The sequence below is a fragment of the Hemiscyllium ocellatum genome, chromosome 10, assembly GCF_020745735.1.
Source record: "Hemiscyllium ocellatum isolate sHemOce1 chromosome 10, sHemOce1.pat.X.cur, whole genome shotgun sequence".
In the NCBI taxonomy this organism is placed as follows: Eukaryota; Metazoa; Chordata; class Chondrichthyes; order Orectolobiformes; family Hemiscylliidae; genus Hemiscyllium; species Hemiscyllium ocellatum.
In genome coordinates this window covers 97463051-97483800 of record NC_083410.1, presented here as the reverse complement: position 1 = coordinate 97483800, position 20750 = coordinate 97463051, and the positions used below count along the sequence as shown (strand labels likewise).

The 20750-nt window shown below is 44.9% G+C and overlaps 1 protein-coding gene across 2 annotated transcripts in view; it reads right to left on the bottom strand.

Moving 5' to 3' along the window:
- The window catches only part of slc24a3 (solute carrier family 24 member 3), a 379752-nt gene that overhangs the window by 341708 nt on the left and 17294 nt on the right, over positions 1–20750 (bottom strand). For both annotated transcript variants that reach the window (XM_060831785.1, XM_060831784.1), the window contains exon 2: positions 4951–5082. In XM_060831785.1, the coding sequence (XP_060687768.1) occupies positions 4951–5082 (132 nt within the window). The remainder of the gene's footprint in view (positions 1–4950; positions 5083–20750) is intronic.

The window sequence follows — 20750 nt, the reverse complement described above, 5'->3', positions numbered from 1 at the left end:
CTATTCATATACCCATTCAGATGCCTTTTAAATGCTGTAATTGTACCAGTCTTCATCACTTGCTCATTCCACACACGTACCACCCTCTGTGTGAAAAAGTTGCCCCTTAGGTCCCTTTTATATCTTTCCCCTTTCACCCTAAACCTATGCCCTCTAGTTCTGGACTCCCCCACCTCAGGGAAAAGACTTTGTCTATTTATCCTATCCATGCCCCTCATGATTTTATAAACCTCTATGAGCTCATCCCTCAGCCTCCGACGCTCCAGGGAAAACAGCTCAGGTCTATTCAGCCTCTCCCTGTAGCTCAAATCCTCCAACCCTGGCAACATCCGTGTAAATCTATTCTGAACCCTTTCAAGTTTCACAATATCCTTCCAATAGGAAGGAGACCAGAATTGCATGCAATGATCCAATGTCCTATACAGCCGCAAAATGATGTCCCAACTCCTGTACTCAATGCTCTGACCAATAAATTACAACATACCAAATACCTTCTTCACTAACCTATCTACCTGCGACTTCACTTCCAAGGAGTGATGAACCTGCACCTGCGATATTATTTAATACAGTCACTGTAATTGGTGGCATGTTGCTCCTGCTCAACATGGTGACATTATAAAACGGCCCAAGTTAAATCATAGAGGTCTCCAGCACGGGCAAAGGCCCTTGATCCCACTGGGTCTGTACCGGTCAAAAGCAAGCACCCACCTTCTCCCTCCTGTCATTTCTCCTCTCTCTCTGTGCACAGTCAAATGAACCGAAGGCTCACTGATGAGTTGCTTCTCAACCACCGAGACAGTCTTCATAACTTATTCATTGTATTCTTTTGGGATGCAGTATCCAAACTGCTATAACCTCCTACTTTCTCTTAAGTATTCCCCTCGGGAGAGGTGGCGAGAGGGGAAATGACTGGGTGAGCTGCCCTCAGAGAGAGAGAGAGAAAGAAAGAGAGAGAGAGAGAGAGAGAGCGAGAGAGGGGGCTCATCTCCTTGTTGCCATCTCACCAATTCAGCACTGAGTGAGTGCTTCAGCAACTCGTGCCAGGTCCCGGCCTGGTCTCTCGGCAGCTCAAGGTGGTGTCTCAGCTCGACAAGTGAGCGGATCCTGCCTGGGCCCATTCGCGAGATATCAGGGGAGGTCAGAGAGGCAGCAGTGACAGTATCAACAGCAACATCGAGGACAAGAAACGTGGAGGACTCATTTTCCTAGCTTAAACTACAAAACACTTTTGGCTAAACGATAACCTATTTCTTTATTTTTCTACTGCAGGTCGTTCTGCTATAACACGTGTTTCGTTAACGTGAATTCGCTGTAATGGAATTGACAAGTTGAGAACGCTGTTTCTAAAGCTGTTCAAACATGCGTTGGCTGTAAAGCGATTACATCATTAACATTTTAAGCGCTGTTTCTAAAGTGCGATTTTTTATAACACGGGATTGCAATAGAACGCAACCAACATGTTATAGAAAAACTCACTGTGTTCTATGAAGTAATGCTTAACCTTTCAAACTCTCGGTTCTCTTACTCTGCATGTCTAAGCTTTCTTTGCATCTTGATACCTGAGGTGGCACCATGGGTGGTGATATTATATACTTTTCACTGTATTCCTATACTTGAGTACACATGCTAATAAAGTCTAAAATCTAAGGTCCTTATAGGTTCGATTATCGGTCACTTTTACAGTTCCTCACTTGAGGATCAGCCACATTGTCATGGAAATTAAGTCACTAAAAGGTCAGATCTGGTAAGCGAATTTCCTTCCCTAAATGACATTATTGAGCCAGTTGTGTTTCTATGACAACCCAGTCGTTTCATGGTCACAGTTAACTGATACCGGGCTTATGTCTGTCATGACAGACTTATCTAACTTACTAAATTTTAATTTCCATGATGGGATTTAAATCCATAGCTCCCAGACAGCCTATGGCTTGCAGTTCAGTGACATAACCACTGCGCTGCTGAGCCGCAATATCCCAACTGTACAATTACCTCAACACATCATAAGTAAAAACTTGCTTGTGATAGTTGGAATCGACAGCTTTAATTAAATGTGAAAACAATTCCACGGCAGATTTAATACATAGTAAAAACCCATTTTTTGAATTTTTGCAGGCCACCCCGACCATGTTCGGTTTTTGTTAGCTGGTCTCTGAAATGGAATCTGAGTGAACGTACCTGGTCTTGTAGAGTATGAGTCCAGTCTTGGGTTCTTACAGCACAGAAGGAGGCCACACTGTGCCTGTCCTGCCCTTTTGACACTGCCATCCAGTTAAACCCCATGCACCCACTCTATCCCCAAAGCCATAGAGTCTTTGAGATGTACAGCACAGAAACAGAGCCTTTGCTCCAACCCGTCCATGCCGACCAGATATCCTAAAGTAATCTAGTCCCACCTGCCAGCACCAGCCCATATCCCTCCAAACCCTTCCTATTCATATAACCATCCAAATGCCTTTTAAATGCTGTACTTGTCTCAGCCTCCACCACTTCCTCTGTCACCTCATTCCATATATGCACCACCCTTAGTGTGAAAAAGTTGCCCTTTAGGTCCCTTTTACATCTTTCCCCTCATCCTAAACCTATGCCCTGTAGTTCTGGATTTCCCCCATCCCAGGGAACAGACTTTGTCTATTTACCCTATGCATGCCCCACATGATTTTATAAACCTCCGATGCTCCAAGGAAATCAGCCTCAGCCTGTTTAGTCTCTCCCTATAGCTCAAAGCTGGCAACATCCTTGTAAATCTTTTCTGAACCCTTTTCCATTACCCTTTTCAAATCACAGCATAGCACTTTCTCCCCGTCTCTTAAACCTGGGTGCTCTGTCCGCCAACATTTCTTCCTCATTAGAGCACCCCATTATTCTGAACACCTTCAACCCCTCGACTTTCCCTGCTCTGAGGAGACCAGCCCCATTCTGCAGTTCCTCATTCCTAGGGTCTTTCTAGTAAATGTTGCAGATTTTCCCTCCAGCCATCTTAATGCTGACTCTCCTGTTAGGGAAAAACCATTTCTCACTATTTAGCCACTCAAAACATCTCGTTGCTTGAGAAGCAATATCATCACCAGAAATACTTACAAATATAAAATAGTTGAACTTCCTCAAAAAAAGCCGTTGCAATTGCTCCAGCATGTGAACCATTGTGTTTCTCATTTCTTACCATCAGTGTGAGTGTGTCTTTGCCTGAGTCTGTGTGCGCCTGATGCTTTTATTTTGCAACAAAACTCATTTCCCCAGATCAAGATTGTGGCCAGCACATCCTGAGTATTACAGAGAGGCTTCAGATACAAGAGACATGTTTAAAAAAAAAAGGAAAGACAAGATCAAAGAGCATAAAAATAGCAAAAGCGCCTTGAAGTGTTGCAGTAACCACAGCTTAGAAGGTCCTGAGGAACTTCGCCTATTTACAATAAACAATTTTGCTTGTTTTTTTCTACAACTGGTTCATTGAAAACATACCCTCAGTGGGACCGAGCTCTCAGTACCAGTTACAGAGTCGTTCCTCTTAAAACAACTTCAAAGTGTGATCAATTGAGGACAAAATTGCCCAACCTTTTGCATAAAATGAAAAACTCAAAATCAAAAGGCAAATTCTGCCTGTTGTTCACGTGCAAAATTTGCAGTTATGTTCTGTGCTCTCTCTGTGTCTGAAAAAACATTGTAAAGCCATTTTGACTTATATAATATTTCAGCATATCTGTTGGCAGTCTTAGAGACACATTATGTCCATTGGATGTGCTATTTTGTAGGCTCAGAATGGTTGTCAGTGTTGAACAACCTGCAGCGTTTCCTATTCCTGTTATAACGTAACCAGTGGCTCTTAAAGGTATCAGTAGAGGCGTCCTGTAGAGGTTGGTTTCTTAATTACAACTTGCCACATTGAGCTGTGGGAAGCACAGGGTGATTGATGCACCTCCCACAACATTCACGTGGGGTGATAGTGGTCTACACTTACCACCCCCACTATTTACCACCTTGTGTTCTCCCTCCATTACAATGCCAAAACAATTCTACCTGGAGGGTGCAGGGAAAGGTCTGACCTAATGGTGCATTTTGCAAGATTGGCTGATGCAATGGGAACCATCCCAGCATCATTTAAAAGAAAGAAGCATCGTCTTCATTGGAACAGTAGGCATAAGGACTGCACAATCATATTGGGTACAGTTAGCTCCAAGGGTAAGCAGCAAAGATGAAAATAAACACTGTTTGAGACATTCATGGTTCGTGTATTCTAAAAGACGCTAACTTGGTATTTTACAGAAAAAAATGCAAAGGACTGGAAGAAATGAGGCAAATTCCACTCGCTGGATTCCATACAGACATTAGAATGGGGCCCTTCAGTTTTGGGCACCACTTATGCTGTGCTGGAGCAGATTATTGCTACAATGGCAAGTCTACGTTATATCGACTGCAGTTCAAGTTTGTGCTTTCAGTGTATCCCAACGAAACATTTTCCTGTACAACAACAAAGGTGACTTAAGCAATGATCAAGCACAGGCACATTTTATAGTGGGTTATGTACACCAAATGACCATACCACCCCCTTTAAAGTAAAACAGAATATCTTCTGCATACTTACAGCAATGTGATCAATTGTACGTAGTCTCTCAGAATCACCTATGTACAGTTTTCTTTTTAAAAGAAAAGTATTTGCTTCTCCCATTTACCATCCCCAGTTAAATAATGCAGGCAAACCACTCCATCTCTATCAATGGTACGCTGTAGCCAGCATTACTGAGAGCTCTATAACACCTCAGCATTTCCATTCTCTCTCTCTCTCTCTCTGTCAACCACTGCCAGGTTTCTAATTGGGTCAGCCTGTTACCCAAGACTATTTTTAGAACAAGAATACGTTACAAGCAACTTCTCACTCCTATACAAAGACAACACATGACTGCGTTAACATTGTGAGACTGTCTCAGGAGCACGGTGAGATACTGCTTCTCTTACCAGGCTCAGTGCAGTTCTTGTACGGGTGCGAAGTTGTCTTGGCATTTGTGGCATTGCCATCATCGTGTTCCATCAGTCTTCGGCCTATCCTCTTGTCATCCACCTCTGAAGCATAACTCACCACGAAATACCCTGGGAATAGCAAAGTCAGGGGGTTAAAATGGAAAACAAAAATAAATGCCCAATTTCTGAAAAATTACATCAAGACTTTAGTCAAATTAAGTGCAGTTTCTCACATGTCTGTCAAAGAGGTTGAGCAATAGACTACTCAACACTTGCTTGGTATTTTATAGAAAAATTGCAAAAGACTGGAAGAAAGGAGGCAAATTCCACTTGCTGGATTCCTTACAGACATTAGAATGATTGAAGAGCATATACCTCATCATCTGCAGAACAAATGGGTCCTCCTCCAAACCCCCAACTGCTGCATCTACTTTCTTCATGTCAGTTAATCCAGCAGGCCATTCAGCCCAACAGAGCTGAAAAATGTGTTGCTGGAAAAGCGCAGCAGGTCAGGCAGCATCCAAGGAGCAGGAGAATCGACGTTTCGGGCATGAGCCCTTCTTCAGGAATGTCATTCCTGAAGAAGAGCTTATGCCTGAAACGTCGACTCTCCTGCTCCTTGGATGCTGCCTGACCTGCTGCGCTTTTCCAGCAACACATTTTTCAGCTCTAATCTCCAGCATCTGCAGTCCTCACTTTCTCCTAGTTGATTCAGCCCAACAGGTCCATGCTGTGTGACACCATTAGGTTCATGTTCATGCTCCACATGTTAAGATGTCCTCTCAGGTTTAACTGCCTCACCTCACATTTATCCCCCTCAGCTCACCCACTTCTTGGGACAGCGAATACCACATTCCAAGCAGTCGAAGTTAGAAAGCATCTCCTAAATGTCTTCGTCGAAACTATGTCATAGCAATGGGCACTAGTGTTGGGCTTTCCCACAAATACTAACAGTTTCTCAACGTTGAATATTTTCAGAGCGATTTCCACCCCTGGCCCTATTCAGAGATTCATTTCCTCGCTCCACTGTGTCTCCAAACATCAGGCCAAGATTTATTTTTTATGAGTTGATATGTGTTTGGCCAGAAATAAAGCTTTAACGTGAATTCATGCCCCAGTTTCTGCTTAGCTCAGATCCTGAAACCATTTTTCTTCACGAGTACTGTAAATTCAGCAGGGGTCAAAACAGCATCTAGTCATCGATCGCTTGGAATCTCCTTCATGATGTTTTGCTCCGAGCTTCAGTCAGGTTCATATCCCAGCTGGGATTTGAATTGAATTTAAATTCACTTACTGAATCTCACATACCCAAAGCCAGTCTCGGTAAGGGTGGCAATCAATTGTCTAACACCCTTCTTGGTTCTTCTCACTATTTAAGGTGACCACAGCGCTGTACTGTTTTCAACAAAGTAACCTTTTGGATTTATCCATCAAACTATTTCAGTATTCTGTTACACCTAACGAGCACCAATCCACCACAAGGGCTGGCATTAGTGATAAATTCCCAGTCAAAAACATGTTTTGAGTTGGTCTCCTTTTCTAACCATTATGTTGTACTTTGTACCAAAATCAAACTGCATCCATTGTAGCACGCCCTGGTCATAAACACCATCTCAGCTCTTTTGACACCCGCAGGATTGTCCACGAGACTTGACTTGTTTTCCCAGCTCTTGCCTGTGTCTGACCAAATCCTGTTCGATTGCAGATGTAGGGACAATGGCATTGACGCCTTGGGATGTTCACCATCCCAATAAAGTGTGGCACTGGAAAAGCACGGCAGGTCAGGCAGCATCTGACAAGCAGGAGAGCAAATGTTTCAGGCATAAGCCCTTCATCAGGAACTGGAACTAGCTGGAACCTCTGAAAACCTGCAGTCAGCCAATTTCTGAGCCACATCATAAAGAAGCATCCCTCCTTTCTACCTGCACCAAGAATTCAGCTGATAGTTGCAATGTGTGCCGCAAATAAATGTGACATGTTGCAGTTGGGTAGAATCCAGTAGTTGCCAGCTACACCATATACATGGCATAGTGGTAAAACCACTGTATTAGTAATTCAGAGGTCCAGGCTAACACTCTGAATTACACAGGTTCAAATCCCACCATGATAACTGGATTTTAAACTCACTACCACCTGATGAAGGAGCGACGCTCTGAAAGCTAGTGTGCTTCCAATTAAACCTGTTGGACTATAACCTGGTGTTGTGTGATTTTTCACAATAAATCCAAGATACAGTTGACTGGCAAAATCCGACAGGCAAAACCCAACTGGTTCAGAAAAGGAAACCTGCTGTCCTTACCTGGAACTCCAGGTACAAGTGGCCTGGCAAGCCATTCAGTTCAACAGCACCTAGGGACACACAACAAATGCTAGCAACCACAGCCTAGTGAGGGTTTTTACACATTGCACTAAGTGAGAGAAGGGGGAGTGAGATAGTGAAAGGATCCTGGAGAGATGTTTCCAATGCCCTTGGCGGAGATGAGCTGACCCAACCTATTATTGTTCAGCAATCAAACTATTGATAGACTCTTATGGGACAGTGAGATTTCAGCTTCTTCTTGCTACAGTTGGAGGGAGGACCAGGTTCCAAGGAAACAGTGTTTAATCCGGCCAAAGTATCATTCCTTCCTTAAGTTTTCGACAAATGCCCACAAACTTGAGTGTAAGTGAAGGTGAAACAAGGTGACCTTAGAGTGCAACATAAGGAAGAACAACAGACCAAATGACACAAAGCATTGATTTGCACTGTGTCCTTCATTATCCAGGGAAAGCACTTTGCAGCTAATGCATGTCACTTTTGTAATGAAAGAAATGCAGCAGCACATCTGGGCACAGCAAGCTCCCACTAAACGCAATGCAATAATGACCGGCTCGTTGGACATCAGTTATGGGATAATTGTTGCCTGGGACACAGAGTAGGCAACCCTGTCCTAAATGGCATTGCATTTTCCACATCAAATTGCCTTACTCTAAGATCTCAGCCAAATGACTGCCCCTCCAATAGTGCAGCACTCCCTCAATACTCACCCTCTGACAGTGCAGCACTCCCTCAGTACTGACCCTCCGACAGTGCAGCACTCCCTCAGTACTGACCCTCCGACAGTGCAGCAGTCTCTCAGTACTGACCCTCCGACAGTGCAGCACTCCCTCAGTACTGACCCTCTGACAGTGCAGCACTCCCTCAGTACTGACCCTCTGACAGTGCAGCACTTCCTCAGTACTGATCCTCCGACAGTGCAGCACCCCCTCAGGTAAAAACAATGACTGAAGATGGTGGGAACCAGGTTCTGGATTATTGGTGCTGGAAGAGCACAGCAGTTCAGGCAGCATTCAAGGTGCAGCAAAATCGACATTTCGGGCAAAACCCTTGCCCGAAACGTCGATTTCACTGCACCTTGGATGCTGCCTGAACTGCTGTGCTCTTCCAGCACCACTAATCCAGCACTCCCTCAGTACTGACCCTCCAACAATGCGACACTCCCTCAGTAGTGACCCTCTGACAGTGCAGCACTCCCTCAGTACTGACCTTTCAACAGTGCAACACACCCTCAGTAGTGACCCTCTAACAATGTGACACTCCCTCAGTACTGATCCTCTGACAGTGCAGCACTCCCTCAGTACTGACCTTTCAACAGTGCAACACTCCCTCAGTAGTGACCCTCTAACAATGTGACACTCCCTCATTACTGACCCTCTGACAGTGCAACACTCCCTCAGTACTGACCCTCTGACAGTGCAACACTCCCTCAGTACTGACCCTCCGACAGTGCGGCACTCCCTCAGTACTGACCCTGAGGCACTCCCTCATTACTGCACTGGGAGCATCAGCCTGAGTGATGTGTTCAGGTCTTTGGAATGAGGTTCCAAAAGCCACAATCTCTGGCTCAGAGGGTTAGGGGGCTACCAGCTAATCCACAGCGAAAACCTTAAATGTGATTAATCAATTGATCACTGGGCTTTCAGTGGTAAGTGACATTCTTCAACGTGGGGCCAAGAATTTACTTTGGGAGGAGAAAAATGTAACGTTAAAAACCACCCTAATACAGAGTGAAACTGTAATACAGGGTGGACATAAAGCACTGTGGGATATCAGTAGCAGCAGAAGCAGCATTGTACTCAACCACAAACTGTAATTGTATGGACCAATGTTTCCCCAAATCTACCATTACCATCAAGCCAAGGGGTCAATGAAGAATGCTGGAGGACATGCCAAATGCAGTGATTGGAACGAGGTCAGCCCGATGAATCTCTCAGAGTGTGAGTTCTCTGATTGCGGCTGTTAACCTGGTCCAATCAGGGAGCCTTGGCTGACAGACATAAACAGGCGAGTTGGAGGTGCTGCTCTCTCTTGCAACTGGCTCTGAGCTAGCTGGGTACATGTAAATAAAGGGTAACTTGGTGACAGAATACCAGCCTTTGCAGAGTTATTTCATCAGGAACAGCACCAGGCGTGCTTAAAATAGAGATGTCAACCTGGTGAAGCTACAAAACTGCACGACTTACAGAAGAAACAGCAAGAACTAAACCGGTCCGAGTGACTCTTTAACCAGTAAATCAGATCTAAGCTCTGCACTCCTGTTACGTCCGGTCATGAATAGCAGTGGACAATTACGCATCTAAATTAGAGGAGACGGCTCCATTAATATCCGCACCCTCAATGATGGATAGTGCCAGCACCATCAATGCCAAAGGCAAGGATGAAGCACTTACAAGCATCAGCTGGAACTGTGGAAAGGAAAATCCATTTTAGCCACCTCTTGAGGTTCCTCGCATCAGAAATGCCAGTCCTCAAACAATTCACTTCCCATGATACCAGGAAATAGCTGAAGGCACTGGATCCAGTGAAGGCTATGGGCCTGATAATATTCCAGCTATCAGACTGAAGACAGAATGTAACCAGTCCCCTGGCCAAGCTGTTCCAGTACAGTTACAACACTGTCATCTACCCAACAATGAGGAAAACTGCCCTTTACACAAAACAAAATGACAAATCCAATCCAGCAATCACTGCTTCTGCTCTTGATCATCAGTAAAGTGATGGAAGGTGTCATCAACAGAGCTATCAAGGAACATTTGCTCAGTAAGGACTTGCTCAGTGATGCCCAGTTGGAATCTGCCAGGACCATTCAGTTCTTGACCTCATTCTAGCCTTGAACCAAACTAGAAAGGACGTGGTGGACTGAAGTGGACAAGTGAAGGTGATTGCCCTTGGCATCAAGTCAACGATTCGTCAAATGTACCATCAAGCTCGAGAAAAATTGGATTCAATACAAAAATTGGGTAGAGCCACACCTGGCAGAAAGGAAGATGGCGGTGGTTGTTGAAGGTCAATTATCTCAGGAATATCTCAGCGTTGTCAAATCAATCTGTTCAAAGAATGTTATTACACATCATTGGAACAGGTGAAACTCAAACCCAGGCTTCCTGGCTCAACGTAGGGGCACTGCCACTGCGCCAAAGCAACCCTGGTCCCTCAGGGTAGTGTCCTAGGCCCAACCACCTTCAGATGCTTCACCAATGACCTTCCTCTCATTGTAAGGGCTTATGCTTGAAGGGCTTATGCCTGAAACGTAGATTCTCCTGCTCCTTGGATGCTTCCTGATCTGCTGTGCCTTTCCAGCAACACACTCTCGACTCTGACTCTCAGTGACAGCAGTGTATTGTATCCACACAATGCACTGCAGTAGTCCAACTAAGGTCCTCCAACAGCACCCTCTGAACCCGTGACTTTTGCGACCCAGCAGGATAAGGGCAGCCGATAAGTGGGATCATCACCATTTGCAAGCTCCCCTCCAAGTCATATACTCTCCTGACTCGGAACTATCTAGCTGTTCCTTCAATGTCACTGAGGCAAAATCTTAGAACCCTCTACTAACGGTACCTTGGGTGCACCTACCCCACCCAGGAACTGCAGCGTTCAAGAAAGGAGCTCATCAACACCTCCTGTCCCTATCCCATGAATCAATTTAAAAAATCGGAATACTGATGGAGGGATAATATGCAATCAAAGGAGCTGGTCAAACTAAAGAGTACTATTTGGTTGGCATGGTGGCTCAGTGGTTAGCACTGCTATCCGATAGCATTGGGGACCCAGGTTCAATGCTAGCCTCAGGCGACCGACTGTGTGGAGTTTGCATGTTCTCTCCATGTCTGCATGGGTTTGCTCTGGTTCCCCTGCCACAGTCCGAAGATGTGCAGTTTAGGGTGGATTGGCCATGCTAAATCGTCCCATAGTGCCCAGGGATGTGCAGTTTAGGGTGGATTGGCCAAGCTAAATCATCAGGGATGCGTAGGCTAGATGGGTTAGCCATGAGAAACAGAGGGTAGTGGGATGGGTCTGGCTGGCTTGCTCTTTGGAGGACTCAATGGGCCAAATGGCCAGCTTCCACACTGCAGGGATTCTATGATAATGTATACATTTTATGAAAACTGCAGTCAGAAGTTTAGTGAAATAAGAACAAGTTTTGACAAGTCCACAAGCAACCTTTCACAATTCCGTAAAATCCGATAAACCAGCAGATAGGGTTATGTCTAGATTTTGCGAGGTGTTAGCTGATTTGGATTTCAGAGTCAAGATTAGAGTGGTGCTGGAAAAACACAGCAGGTCAGGCAGCATCCGAGGAGCAGGAAAATTGACATTTCAGGCATTAGCCCTTCATCAGGCTCCTGTCTGAAACGTCGATTTTCCTGCTCCACGGATGCTGCCTGACCTGCTGTGTTTTTCCAGCACCACTCTAATCTTGACTCTGATCTCCAGCATCTGCAGTCCTCCCTTTCGCCTAGTTGATTTGGATATCACTCCGAACACTAGCAACACCTCACAAAGGGTAGTGATTGAAGTGGAGTTGCCATGTGATGGGCTCGAAGTCAGCTAACCCACGGAAATAAGATAGCTGAGGACATTATTTAAATAAATCAAACACAGCAACTGGAATCAGCTATTCTTATTTCATCGCCTGCATATCTAAACTCCACAGTACACTGCTCAGCAGAGTATTTCGGAAGAAATTACTGAAACAAAAGGGCAGACATATTTGTTTACAAACATATTGAAGAGAATACATGTTCCTGTGCTCTTTAGTAGTATGTGTCATTGGGAATTAAATCACTGGGCAGACATGCCACTAATTATCCTTGGAGAATTCCTTTGATGTTAAGACTAAGATGCCTCAGCTGCTGCTTTCCCTTTTCCTAACTCACTGGGCCAAAGATCTTCAAAGGAATCCCATGCCCCAGCCATGAACTCTGAATCTTTCTCTAGTTTCACCTCTGTACCCTCCTTGACCCGTTGTTGAGTTCACCCTGTTCATCTCCTGATCCTCTGGCCCTATTGCCACCAATCTCTCAGACTACTCCTGGAATGAGGGTTGGGACTTTAGCGTCAGAGATGGAACAAGCATGATGGGGCCACAGTCTTAAAGATTTTAGATTTAAATTAGATTCCCTTCAGTATGGAAACAGGCCCTTCGGCCCAACGAGTCCACACCAACCCAGTCCCATATATTTATCCCTGATTAAGACACCTAACACTATGGGCAATTTAGCATGGCCAATTCACCTGGTCTGTAGGAGGAAACCCATGCAGACACGGGGAGAATGTGAAAACTCCACACAGACAGTTGCCCAAGGCAGGAATTGAACCTGGGCCCCTGGTACTGTGAGGCAGCAGTGCTAACTGCTGAGCCACTCTCCCTCCCCCTTGGGATCAAATCCAGAAAAACGACTTGTAACAATTCAGTCATTTTTTTGTCTGTGGGTTTCCTAACCCTACCCCTGCATCAGGTGGAGTCATGAAGGAGCAGTGCTCCAAAAGCTTGTGATATCAAATAAACCCGTTGGACTCCATCCTGGTGTCGTGAGACGTCTGACCTTGTTAGATCAGCACAGGCACAGCTTCTCTTTCCTGCTGGGTGGAAGCCTAACTTCCACAGGATCCAGTCGACAGCCGAGTGGAGTACCACATTGTCGATGGTGCCACGTTTCCGAGGAGACTGTAGGCGGAGACTGAGCAAAGACCCTACTGAACAGAAATGCCTCTGATTCACGGTCAGCATTTACCTCTGGTTGTGAAGGACTTTACAACTGCCTGAGTATGTGAAATATTTAAATAAGACCTCATTCTTTCTTTGAAATAAAACAAGACCCATTCCAGCTTTTACTCACTGTTTGAGCGCCCAACATTTATTCCAGTAAATCATTCCTGACCATAAATATAGTACAGTAGATCTTCAGTATTATAGCCTCTAACTTGGGTGGACATTAACATTAACTGTTAGGTCAGGTCAAAAGGTTTCTATCTACGCCAACATCAGGACTGGCAATTACGTTTTCCTGTACATACATGCACACAAATATGTGCATATTATATAGATGGTATTTAAAATATGTGATAATACATAGAAACATAGAAAATAGGAAGGGCAGGCCATACAATGCTTTCAGCCTGTTCCACTATCCAATATGATCATGGATGATCATCTAACTCAGTCCCCTGTTCCCACTTTCACCTCTTATGCTCTTATCCCTTTAGCCAAATGAAACTGTATATTCACCAATCCAACTGTAAGCCATTCCCTGCCACTTGTAGAATTCACAATTTCTAGTCCACCATATTCCAAAGATTGTAATTCCTTGGGAAAACTTCTCAAATACATTTTAGCCTAACCTGTTACCTTGGCTCACACTTTCGAAGGCATTTGTTCTGCGCTGTTGTATCAGTCTCCATTATTAAACCCTGCTATTAAACACTAGTCACGTTAAAGTGAGTGTTGCCCACTATGGGAAAAGCTATGATAAATGTGCCAAATGCGTAAAAGTTCTATAGATCTCTAAATTCTTTCGGAATGTTGTCAGTATTACATTCACAGAATTGCCGTAATTGGGGGTGGAGCTTGAGATTAGCTCCACTATTAAAGATTTGCCTTTATTAAGGATTTGGTCAGCCATATTAAATTGAGGGGCTTACCCTTTTGAGGCAGTGGGTAAATGGGGCTGAATAGGAACAGGAGCTTGTGCTGAGGCAGAGGGCAGCACGTAGTTAAGGGTAGGCCACAGGAATACAAAAAAAATGAGGATCTAGGAATCAAGGCTGTGGGGACAATTGGAAGTCATTGAAGATCGTCAAGGAAGACAGTAGGTGAAAGAGACAGTCAGACCAGGTACTGATGGCTATCTGTCTTTGAAGTCCCTCACAATGATGGGAGTGATGGAGATTTTCCCCCCAACCTCAGACACCTAATGTCCACACTCCCAGTTCAGGTATAGTCTAGTCAGGTACAAAACAAAGCTCTTACTGAGCTGTCAGCTCCTCACTCTGAGGAGATGGCTCTGGCTTTAATCTCACAGTAGCCTTGACCACAACAATCTAGCCTCACACTTACTCATAGCAGGAGGAGCTCATTTGGAAGAGAAACATAGCTGAGACTCTGAGTGCGTTCTCAGGAAGGCGTGATACGCCAACTTGGAGAAGAGTATGAGTTTTGCTCGTGCTCTGGTCAACATTGCCCTTACAACTAATACCAACCGTAGCAGCAGGTTTTATAGTAATTTGTTCACTTATGGTTTGTGGGTAGATTGGCTGCCAAGACGGTTCAAACAAACAGAAATGACTGTGGTGTCCAAACTCATTCCTTGGATTTGAGAGTGAGCTGAGGCACTATGCAAATGCAACTCATTAAAATTCTGTTACTAAGCCTCAACATTGGGCCCCAACTTCTGAAGACCTTCCTCCAGTTTTAAATCTCACAAACTAAGCAAACAGCCACCTTGTAAGATGTTGATTTGCCTCGTGGTGATCAATAAACTTTACGTGGTTTAGTTCAGAACCTCCCACCACGACAGGCCATCGCTGCCATATTTGCTGTGGGGGGAGATAGTTTGTTGAAAAGGTACAGGATTCGCTTGCCTGTTTTCTCTGGGGCCTGTTCTCAACCAACTACAGGCCTCTTCAGTGCCTCTTCAATCAGCCAGAGGTCATGACTGTCTATGGTGGCCTTCCTGTTGCCCGTCTGTTAATCATGGAGATGTCTCATTATTAACTGATTGACACTGAAGCAAATAGCTGCTTTTGGTTTAAGTTCATTTTGTTCTGAAATAATTAAAATACATTTATGATGCGGCATCTTAAAGATGAGGTGGAAGCCTTTTATCTCTGGGAGCTGATTCAGAGAATAGCCTGTCTACAAAGCCCATTTGTATGGGCAGGTTTAACCTATTTACTGCTGCATGGGGGTCAACAAGAAAAACAACTTTCTTGAATTTTGTTCAAATCAGGAATTTCACTCAGTAACCACAAGATATATGTTGTGAGAGATTAAAAACTGGAGGAAGGTCTTCTGAGGTTGGGGTGTGGTTATCTAACCTGGTTATCGCAAATAAGTGTGGTGCCCTAAGTCATCCCTTGAATTTGAGAATGACCTGGTCAGCGTAGTTGAGTTGCACTGAAGGGTTTGTTTACATGCTGTATGACGCTATGGCTGTGCCCCTGCTGCTTGTGTCACCTCAGTCACACTCCGAACTGCACAATGTGGCAAAGCTGAAGGCATCAAATCATGCTTTATGTGCGATAAGGCTTGCATTTTACATTGATGTCCTTACTTGCTAGTAGCATCCACTTCCTATTACACATGATAACAGTGCAGTATGTTGTCTGACATTTCATGGTCAATAAGCCAGTGTGCCTTTAAGAGACATACCCATGACATCATCACCCTTTGGTCTAACTCATCCGCACTGACCAGGTTTCCCAAACTAAACTGGCCGCATTTGCCTGTGTCTAGATCTGAGTGGTGCTGGAAAAGCACAGTAGGTCTGGCAGCATCCAAGGAGTAGGAAAATCAACGTGTCGGGCAAGAGGCCTTCATCAGGACTGAAGGTAGGGAGCCTACAGAGTGGAGAGATACATGGGAGGGGGGGTGGGGTTGGAGAGAAGGTAGCAAAGAGTACAATAGGTGGATGGGGGTGGGGATGAAGGTGTTATGTCAGAGAGGAGGGTGGGGGAAGGTAGAAAAGAGTATAATGGGTGGATGGGAGTGGGGATGAAGGTGATGGTTCAGAGAGGAGGGTGGTGCGGATAGGTGGGAAGGAAGATTGGCAGGTAGGACAGGTCATGAGGATGGTGCTGAGCTGGAAGGTTGGAACTGGGATAAGATGGGGGAGGGGAAGTGAGGAAACTGGTGAAGTCCACATTGATGCCCTGGGATTGAAGTGTTCTGAGGCAGAAGATGAGGCGTTCTTCCTCCAGGTATCGGGTGGCAAGGGAGCGAAAGTGGAGGAAGCCCAGGACCTGCATATCCTCAGCAGAGTGGGACGGGGAGTTGAAATGTTGGGCCACAGGGCGGTGTGGTTGACTGGTGCGGGTGTCCTGGAGATGTTTCCTAAAGCGCTCTGCGAGAAGGCGTCCAATCTCCCCAGTGTATAGGAGACCGCATCGGGAGCAACAGATACAAATAAATGACATTGGTGGATGTGCAGGTGAAACTTTGATGGATATGGAAGGCTCCTTTAGGGCCTTGGATGGAGGTGAGAGGGGAGGTGTGGGCGCAGGTTTTGCAATTCCTGCGGTGGCAAGGGAATGTGCCAGGATGGGAGGGTGGGTTGTAGGGGGGCGTGGACTTGACCAGATAGTCACAGAGGGAACGGTCTTTGCGGAAAGCGGAAAGGGGTGGGGAGGGAAGTATATCCCTGGTGGTGGGGTCTGTTTGGAGGTAGTGGAAATGTCGGTGGATGATGCGGTTTATGCAAAGGTTGGTAGGGTGGAAGGGGAGCACCAGGGGGGTTCTGTCCTTGTTACGGTTGGAGGGATAGGGTTTGAGAGCGGAAATGTGGGATGTGGATGAGATACGTTGGAGGGCATCTTCAACTACATGTTTAGCTCATATCCCTCGAAAGTTTTCCTATTCATGTACCTGCCCAAATATTTCCTAAATGTTGTAACTGTATCTGTATCTATCACTTCCTCTGGCAATTCATTCTATTCTGCGTGAAAAAGTTGCTCCTCAGGTCGCTTTTAACCCTTTTCCCTCTCACCTTAAAACAGTGCCCTCCAGTTTTGAATTCCCCTTCTCTTGTCTATTCTCCTGATCTATGCCCTCATGGTTTTACAAAGCTTTGTAAGGTCACCATTAACCTCCTATGCTCTAGGGAAGGCGTCCAAGGCTATCCCGCCTCTCCTCATAACTCAAACCCGGTAACATCCTTGTAAATCTTTTCTGCACCATTTCCAACTTAGTAATATTCTTCCTACAGAAGGGCAAACAGAACTGCATGCAGTATTCCAAAACTGACCTCACCGATGTCCTGTAAGGCACAACATGACACCCCAATTTCTCTACTCAATGCTCTGACCAATAAAGATGTGCTAAATGCCTTCTTCACCACCCTATCTACTTGTGATACCACTTTCAAGGAACCCTTTGGTCTCTCTGTTCGAAAATACACCCCACGGCCCTACCATTAGCTGTAAGTCCTGCCCTGGTTTGCCTTAGCAAAATGCAACACCTCACCTTATATTTAAATTAAACTGCATCTGTAAGTCCTCAGTCCATTTGGCCCATCTGATCACGATCCTGTTGTACTCTTAGAGAACTTTTTTCGCTGTCCACTTTACCACCAATTTTGGTGTCATCCGCAAACTTACTAACCACGCCTCTTATATTTTCACCCAAATCATTTACCGTATACAAACAACAGTGGACCCTGTGCCAATACCTGTGGCACAATGCTGCTCACAGGTGTCCAGTCCATAAAAAATGACCTTCAACCATCACCCTCTGGCTCCTTCTGTCAGGTCAATTTTGTATTCAATTGGCCAGCTCCCCCTGGATTCCATGTGAATTCCCTTTATTGGGAAACAGATAGGGAATAACTCAGCCAAGTACAGTGTTCTCAATTCATCAAGTTGAGTAATCATCTGAGAAATGGAGAAGTAGATGGGGAGCAGTAGGATAGTCAGCAACCCCAACTAACCACAGGCAACTGTGGTTAAATTACTATTACATGGAGCTATGTAGAGACCATTAAATCTCAAATGACATCCCATCTATCCCCAAACAATTGAGATGCTTCAAATTACACTGCCATTTGCTTCCCAGAATTGAAAAAAGTATATTCTGGTTGTTGATGAATTGTTACATTTGCACAGCAAGTTGACCCATTTGCAAATTGACATTCAACACATAGTTGAATGCTTTTTTCAAGTTTAAGCCTTTTTCAGAAGTTACTGCACCCTTTGTTTTGACATCTCCCCTCAGCTCCAGTTTTAATCCGTACAGCGTGCTCAATCAGAGCTAAGCACTTCGTCTGTTCGCTTTCTCCTGTATTCTAGATGCTATCACAGTTGAGGATTCAAACGTCCTTGCAAAATGAGCTAATGTTACAGCACACATGCCTAGCACGTTCACATTAAATTCCTCTCCCTGCTGCATCAACAGAGGCACTGACCAGCTGCAGAATAACATCCTAGTAATTGTTTCCAGGTTTGTGTCTCAAAGTGTTTCGGTGCAAATTTATTTTTGTACAAACATTCAGGCAGGCCAGAGCCTTACAAAAACATACTTTGCATGGCTGCTTCAAAAAGAAAGGGAATATACAGGAAGTGTAACTGTAAGTGAGGCAAGTGCACAACAGTATCCAAGGCTAAAGAGCTGTACGTTCTCATTGTAAAGTAGATTAAACAGGTGCAGCCCATTGAACCTGCACTGTCACTCAATAAGGCCAGGGCACAGCTATGGGTCAACTGTACTTCCTGTATTCCTGAATGTGCATTGAATAATTCAATTGAAAGGATATCCATTCTCAAAGAACACTTTTCTAAATATCACCTTCTGCATGTAAGTTTGCTCATGGAGCTGGAAGGTTTGTTTTCAGACTAGGTACTAGGTAACATCATCAGAGAGCCTCTGGTGAAGCACTGGCATTATGGCCCGCTTTCTATTTGCATGTTTTGGTTTCCTTGGGTTGGTGATGTCATTTCCTGTGGTGATGCCATTTCCGGTGTTGGTGATGTCATTTCCTGTTCTTTTCTCAGACCTTCTGCATTTAAGTGCCCTCGGGCACTAAGGGGGTGAGCACGCACTTGTCTTGAGGGACCTATGAGCCGCTTTGAATCCAAAGACTGAAGCCAAGCTTAAAACGGGTTTGGCTCATTCCACTTATCCACCCCTATTTCTCGCTCATGCTCAACAACATTTTTGACATAAAGAGCTATGGAGAGACAGTGGTAATAGAACACTGAGAAAGTGTTACCGCCTTAATGGGTTGCACATTGTAAATCAAGTATTCCCGGGGTTATACTAAATGTTAACATGGTGTTTTAAAAGGTACACACAGTACCCCGATTTATTGGACTGCCACACCAAGTTTCTGAGTTGGTTTAAGTAATTAAGATTATAGCTACAAGTAAACACATATAAACCAGTGGGATGTAACCCTGCTAACTAAAACTCTAATCCCTCCATAAACTTCCCCTTGTACACACACACACACACACACACACACACAAGGAAAGTAAATTACTGGCAGAAGTAGGGAAAAGCTGAAAAGTCAGTTTAGGAGCCTTTGCTTCCTGATTCCAATGTTGAGTCGATCCTTCCTTAGCTAGCCAGGTCCTTGCTGATCAGTTGTCTCTCTCTCTAGAAGCTTCCACCAATTTGTAACTGATTCACTCAGAAAATGGCTTCAATTTATTAATTCAAAAGTCACATTTCCTAGAAAGCTCTGTTGAAAAGGTAACCGGTTTTCTTCAAATGGGTTGCTTTTACTGCAGAGAACAGACAGCTACTGCTGGGTAGAACGACAGTCCACCCTTCTGTATTTTTCTCTCTGTCAGTCTGGGTCTCTGTAACTGGTTTCCAGTTCCAACTCACTCAGTTAGCTGAGGACCAACCAGCTTCACTTGTAACAGCTCCTCGGCTCCTGGTCATCTACAACATTGCAGGAACCCACAGCCACAGAAACACTGAGCTCGCAACAGGTATCAAATCCCTTTCTGGAAAATGATGCAGCCACCCCTGTTTTTAATAACAATTCATTCCTTTTGCAGTCCATAGCTTTTATAGGCACATAAAAATATGGACAGGGTCCTTACATGCAGAAGGGTGCTCAAGCGAAGCTCAGTGAAAGCCAGAAGAACAATGTTTCATTTTCTGCGTGGGAACCCTGCAGCTTTAGGAACTTAATAGTGAGTTCAACAATTTCAGGGCTTAAGCACCTTTCCCCATACTTCCCCCCCACCCTCACACACCCCTGGCCTTGTCACCACCATAGGCTGCTACCAGACACTACCTATTATCAGCTACTGAAGTCCCATTAGCAGCTAGTCCTTCTCCTAGGCCTGGTCTTTACCCACTCCTTTGTCTGTCCAATTGTTTTCCTATCTCTTCAGGCTCTATTTCCACCTATCATCTACTCTGCCCTCCCACCAACTCCCCCTTCTGTATAAAAATGACCCTTCACCTAGCTACCACCATTACTGAAGAAGGGTCATTGGACCCGAAACAGTAACTTAGATTTCCCTCCATAGGCCTTCTGAGATTTGCCAGCAAGGTCTTCTTTTGTTTCAGATTTGAGATGTAGGGAGAGGCTGAATATACTGGGGGCTATTTTTCCTGGAGTTTTGGAGGCTGAGGGGTGACCCTATTGAGGTTTATAAAATCATGAGAGGCATGGATAGGATAAGTAGACAAAGTCTTTTCTCTAGGTTGGGGTGGCCAGAACTAGAGGGCATAGGTTCAGGGTGAGAGGGGAAAGATATAAAAGGAACCTAAGGGGCAGTTTTTTCACACACAGGTTGGTGCGTG